Here is a 5,000-nt window from a genome sequence, read left to right as displayed (position 1 = left end):
GTAAAGTATCAGCAGCAAAGTACTCAGAGGATCAAAAGTAAAAGTATTAATTATTAATTATATATATATATATGATTATATATTATATATTATTAAAAATGTGCTCTGATTAATTGACATTTAAGATCCATTTTAATGTTGTCAAGGTGAAGCTTCTTTTAAGTGATACTGTTGAGTATATAAACTGTTTACTAGAGAAGTGAGTCGACTACTGATGCAGTACTTTTACATTCTGACGGGATCATTACCGCCAACAGCCAACCGTTACTGGTACCGTTACCGGACCGTCATCACGGACCGACAGAGCTGGACGAGTCAGGAGAAACCTCCTCGCTCACATCCCCGGCAGACGTCTCTGAGGTCGTCCTCAGTCGGGTATGGATGAGATTCACCCTGAGATGCTGAAAGCTCTGGACATTACTGGCCTGTCACGGCTGACGTGCCTCTTCAGTGTGGCACGGAGGTCCAGGGACAGAGCCTGCGGACTGGCGGACCGGGGTGGTGGTTCCAGTTTTCAAAAAAGAAAGGGGGGACCGGAGGGTTTGCTCACTACTACTCAGCCTCCCGAGTGTCTGGTTTGGGGTTTGAGGACCTCAGGATTGCTTCTCTGTGTTTTGCAGACGATGTGGTTCTGTTGGTACCGGGACGGTTTGCAGCTGAATATGAAGAGTCAGCACCTCCTGCTCTGCCGGAAGAAGGTGAACTGCTCCCTTCGGGGTCGGGAGCGAGTTGCTTCCCCAGGTGAAGGAGTTCAGGTACGTCGAGGTCTCGTTCACGGTGAGGGGGTGTGAGATGCAGCGTGAGGTTGACGGGTGGATCCGTGTAACATCAGCAGTGATGCAGGAGTTGTACCGGACTGCCGTGGTGAAGAAAGAGCTGAGCCAGAACCAGAACCAGAGCTCTCAGTTCACCAGTCGGTCTACGTCCCAAAACCCTCAGCGATGGTGAAAGAATGAGATCACAGACACAAACAGCTGAAATGAGTTTTCCTCCAGAGGGTGTCTGGGCTCAGACATCTGTGGGGGGGGGGGGGGGGGGCAGAGCAGCAGATAACACTTAGGATGAAGTAATCCAGTCCAGAAATAAATACATCATTTCATCAGGGAAAAATTAAGGAATTTTATAAGTATGAATGTGTGTGAAGTGATTTCCAGTCGACCGTCTTGCAGAGTTTAAACTGATTGAGTCCAACATACAGACTGTTGAGTGAAGAACATCCGAGGCGATCGCGGTGTATTTTAACCATATTCTGGCAATAATAGCAAGATGTCAGGAGACCTTGAACTGATCATATTTTACATTTAAAATAAAGCTGTGAAATAAATGTAGCGGAGTGGAAATGTAAAGTAGCATCACATGGAAATACTCACTTAAAGTACAAGTACCTCAAAACTGTACTTAGGTGCAGTAGTTGAGTAAAAGTACTATCATTAGAATGATCCTTTAATAAATAAAGTGAGAACCAGTGACGGAGGAGTGAACGGGGGTTTTCTGCTTCAAATCAGACGTGTGTTTGTTCACATGGAGGCATTTTAGTGAGTCTGCTAATATCCAGAGTGTGTTTGTGTGTGAGAGGCTCAGGCCCGGAGGCTCTGCACACACATGTGTGTGTTCTGTTCAGTGTCAGTCTCACTGTCTCTCCTGCTGCTTCACTAATCCCATTTCCTGCTTATCGTCCTCTTATCTACGCCACACTGCCTGGATCTGTGTGTGTGTGTGTGTGTTTCTGCTTCACTGAACAGCTTTTTTTTCAGCGTGTGTGCTGATATCAGCTCTGTGTTGTTATCTATGTGTGTGTGTGTGTGTGTGTGTGTGTGCTGACTCAGCTGGTGGGTCATTCCTGCAGAGTGTTTTTGATGGTTAAGGCTCTCATGTTTAACTGAATTTCTAGAAAATGATCAAAAGTAAAAAAAAAAGTATTGAATATTGTTTCCATCCGTCGCAGAAGAAGAGAAACAACCAGATGATGTCGTTGAAACAGTCGAAGCTCAAACGATGGAGAACATGATGGAAATATGACGTTTCTGTTAGTTTCATGTGTTGATGTGAGGAAGGTTACAGTCTCCTCATCATCGCTCCACACAGATCTGATGTTTTCAGCTCTTCAGTGACGTTTAAGTCTCACTCAGTCTGTTACACCTCAGACAGGAAACACTGTTTTTTCACCTTTTTTTTATGTACAAATTTAAAAATGAGCATAAAAATAGGTGAATGGAAACAAACTTTATCTGTCAGGAAGAACTCTGCTGTGATTTTTTCAAATGAAGAGCTCTGAAGGTCTGTAAAGGTTAGTGAAGGTTAGTAAAGGTTAGTAAAGGTTAGTAAAGGTTAGTGAAGGTTAGTAAAGGTTAGTAAAGGTTAGTAAAGGTTAGTAAAGGTCTGTAAAGGTTAGTAAAGGTTAGTAAAGGTTAGTAAAGGTCTGTAAAGGTCTGTAAAGGTTAGTAAAGGTTAGTAAAGGTCTGTAAAGGTTAGTAAAGGTTAGTAAAGGTTAGTAAAGGTCTGTAAAGGTCTGTAAAGGTTAGTAAAGGTTAGTAAAGGTCTGTAAAGGTTAGTAAAGGTTAGTAAAGGTTAGTAAAGGTTAGTAAAGGTCTGTAAAGGTTAGTAAGGGTCTGTAAAGGTTAGTAAAGGTTAGTAAAGGTTAGTAAAGGTCTGTAAAGGTTAGTAAAGGTTAGTAAAGGTCTGTAAAGGTTAGTAAAGGTTAGTAAAGGTTAGTAAAGGTTAGTAAATGTCTGTAAAGGTTAGTAAAGGTTAGTAAAGGTTAGTAAAGGTTAGTGAAGGTGTCCCACAGGGCTCCAGTCTGGGTCCTCTACTGTTCTCTATATAACAGGGTTTCATTTCAACACATTTTAACTTAGAAACCAAACAGAGTTGCTTAAATCTGTGCTGGACTTTCATCACTCTCTTCTTAAGTCATTTTTTTCCCAATGTTCCAATGTTTATATTCAGGTTTTAAAGACGGGTGGATGGAAGAACTCTGCTGTGGTTTTCTGTCCTGACTAGATCCCTGCTTGTGTCGTATCAGTCCTCAGATGTATGTTTAGCGTCTGCTCTGAAAGGTCAGTAAAGATCAGGAAAGGTGTCCCACAGAGCTCTATTCTGGGTCCTCTACTATTCTCTACTCAATGGGAGTTTATTAGTATCTGTTCTGTTTATTCATCAAATGATTCTGAATCTGATCCCACCTGTGATACAAACAGTAAAACTCATATTGACTCATTTAAATGAGTCATAACAGACAGAAAACAACTGAAATGTATAAAAATCATTTATTTATTTCCAGAAAGAGCTTCACTGTTAAATTCATACAGATTGTTGTTAAAAATTTTTTAAAAAAAGTTGTTTTTTACTGAAAACATCATTTATGACGTGTTAAAGCTCAGATAAGAGTTTGTCTGGAGACACACGGAGGTCAAAGTTCACAGGAAGGAAGGAGGTCAAAGTTCACAGGAAGGAAGGAGGTCAAAGTTCACAGGAAGGAAGGAGATAAAACGTCACACTGAAATCAGCAGCAGCAGTAAAACTGAGTCTGGTTTAAAGTTTAACAGTTAAAATAATTTAAAATGTCTCTTTCTGTCTAGAAAACATCGTTAGTGGAGGAGTCTGAATCTGCTGCTACACTGATCACCTCCTCCATCACCTCCTCCTCTTCCTCCTCTTCCTCCTCCAGTCTGATGGAGGGCAGACGAACATCCATCCTCCTGGTTCCTCCCTGCTGCTGCTCTGCTGAGAAACAGACACAACTCACCGGTTTACTTCATTAAAAACCACTTATTGTTCTCCGCTCATCCCTCCAACCTGCTAAAAGTCAAATAATCTACATGCTGCATCATTTCCTGTCAATCCCTCCTGCTTAAGAAGGCGGGACCGGCGGGAACGGCGGGAACGGCGGACTCCCCCACGAAGAATGAAAACTACTGTACGGAGAGACGGCAGAAGAAATGTCAACCATGAACAGGATAAAAAAATGTGGTTTGATTGAATGAAAATCTGACGGATTGTAACTTTAAAGCCTCTGAAACACTCAGAGCTGATTCTTCGTTAGTCGCTGCTGATGTCATCATCTGGTGTGTGATGTCATCATCTGGTGTGTGATGTCATCATCTTTAAACGTCTAAAACATTTTAAACGCTGTTGTCGGATCAGAGTTTCTGCTGTGGCCCACATACCAGGCCCACGTACCGGTCCGCTCCTGTTTGCCAGATCCAGGCCACAAGCAAACCGGCCATGAACTGTGGTCCAGATGTGGTCCAGATGTGGTTTATTTGTTTAGTTTTTGGTTTACATGTGGCGTTGCTATGGTTAGCTTGTGGCCCGGATCTGTCAAACAGGAGCGGACCGAACGCCATCACTCCACGCCGTATGTGGGCCACATGGAAGTGTCGGGCGTGGGCCGGATACGGGATATCTGGGCTATCTGGGCTATCTGGGCTATCTGGGCTGTGTCGTATATATTTGCCAGAACTGGCCCAGATATGTTTGAGATAAACGGGCCACGTCGGCTGCAACATACGTGGGTCGTTTCAGGCTCACAGAACCGTTTGTGCCACATCTTTACCGATAATGTTCAGCAATATTTGGGCCATATTTACTATTTCAAAGGTGCCACATTAGGCTCACACTATGACAGCCGGTGCTGACTGTACCATACAACTGCTATACAGTGGGCCAAATTTGCCATATTTGCCATCATATGTCAAGTCAGTGCTCACTGCGCCGTATCTCTGTCAGAACTGGCCTCGGTATGTTTTCAGATCACCAGGCCACCATACGTGGGTCACTTTTGCTTTACACCCACATTAACTATCGTCGACTGGGTGGCCCACATGTGTTTTGGGATATTTGGGTCGTATGTGTTATTTTACATCCATGTGTCCGGGCCAGAAGAAGGCCAGCGGTGCCGCATCATCGCCTGAAGTGACCCGCTACCGTATCTGACGGAACAGATTCACAATCTTTGAATTTAAACTCTAATATTTCTCTCCTGTTGCTCTCCTCACTCT

General features: G+C 43.3%; 1 protein-coding gene across 1 annotated transcript in view; it reads right to left on the bottom strand.

The window, feature by feature from the left end:
• Positions 1-3,458: 3,458 nt before the first annotated feature.
• kiaa0586 (KIAA0586 ortholog) overlaps positions 3,459-5,000 on the bottom strand; it is a 54,610-nt gene continuing 53,068 nt past the window's right edge. Inside the window, exon 27 of the mRNA XM_044375511.1 lies at positions 3,459-3,661. Coding sequence (XP_044231446.1) covers positions 3,575-3,661 — 87 coding nt within the window. The 3' untranslated portion in view covers positions 3,459-3,574. The remainder of the gene's footprint in view (positions 3,662-5,000) is intronic.

This window comes from Thunnus albacares, chromosome 15 (assembly GCF_914725855.1).
Source record: "Thunnus albacares chromosome 15, fThuAlb1.1, whole genome shotgun sequence".
Taxonomy (NCBI): Eukaryota; Metazoa; Chordata; class Actinopteri; order Scombriformes; family Scombridae; genus Thunnus; species Thunnus albacares.
Note: the sequence above shows the minus strand (reverse complement) of the source record. Positions and strands in the feature narration are given on the sequence as shown.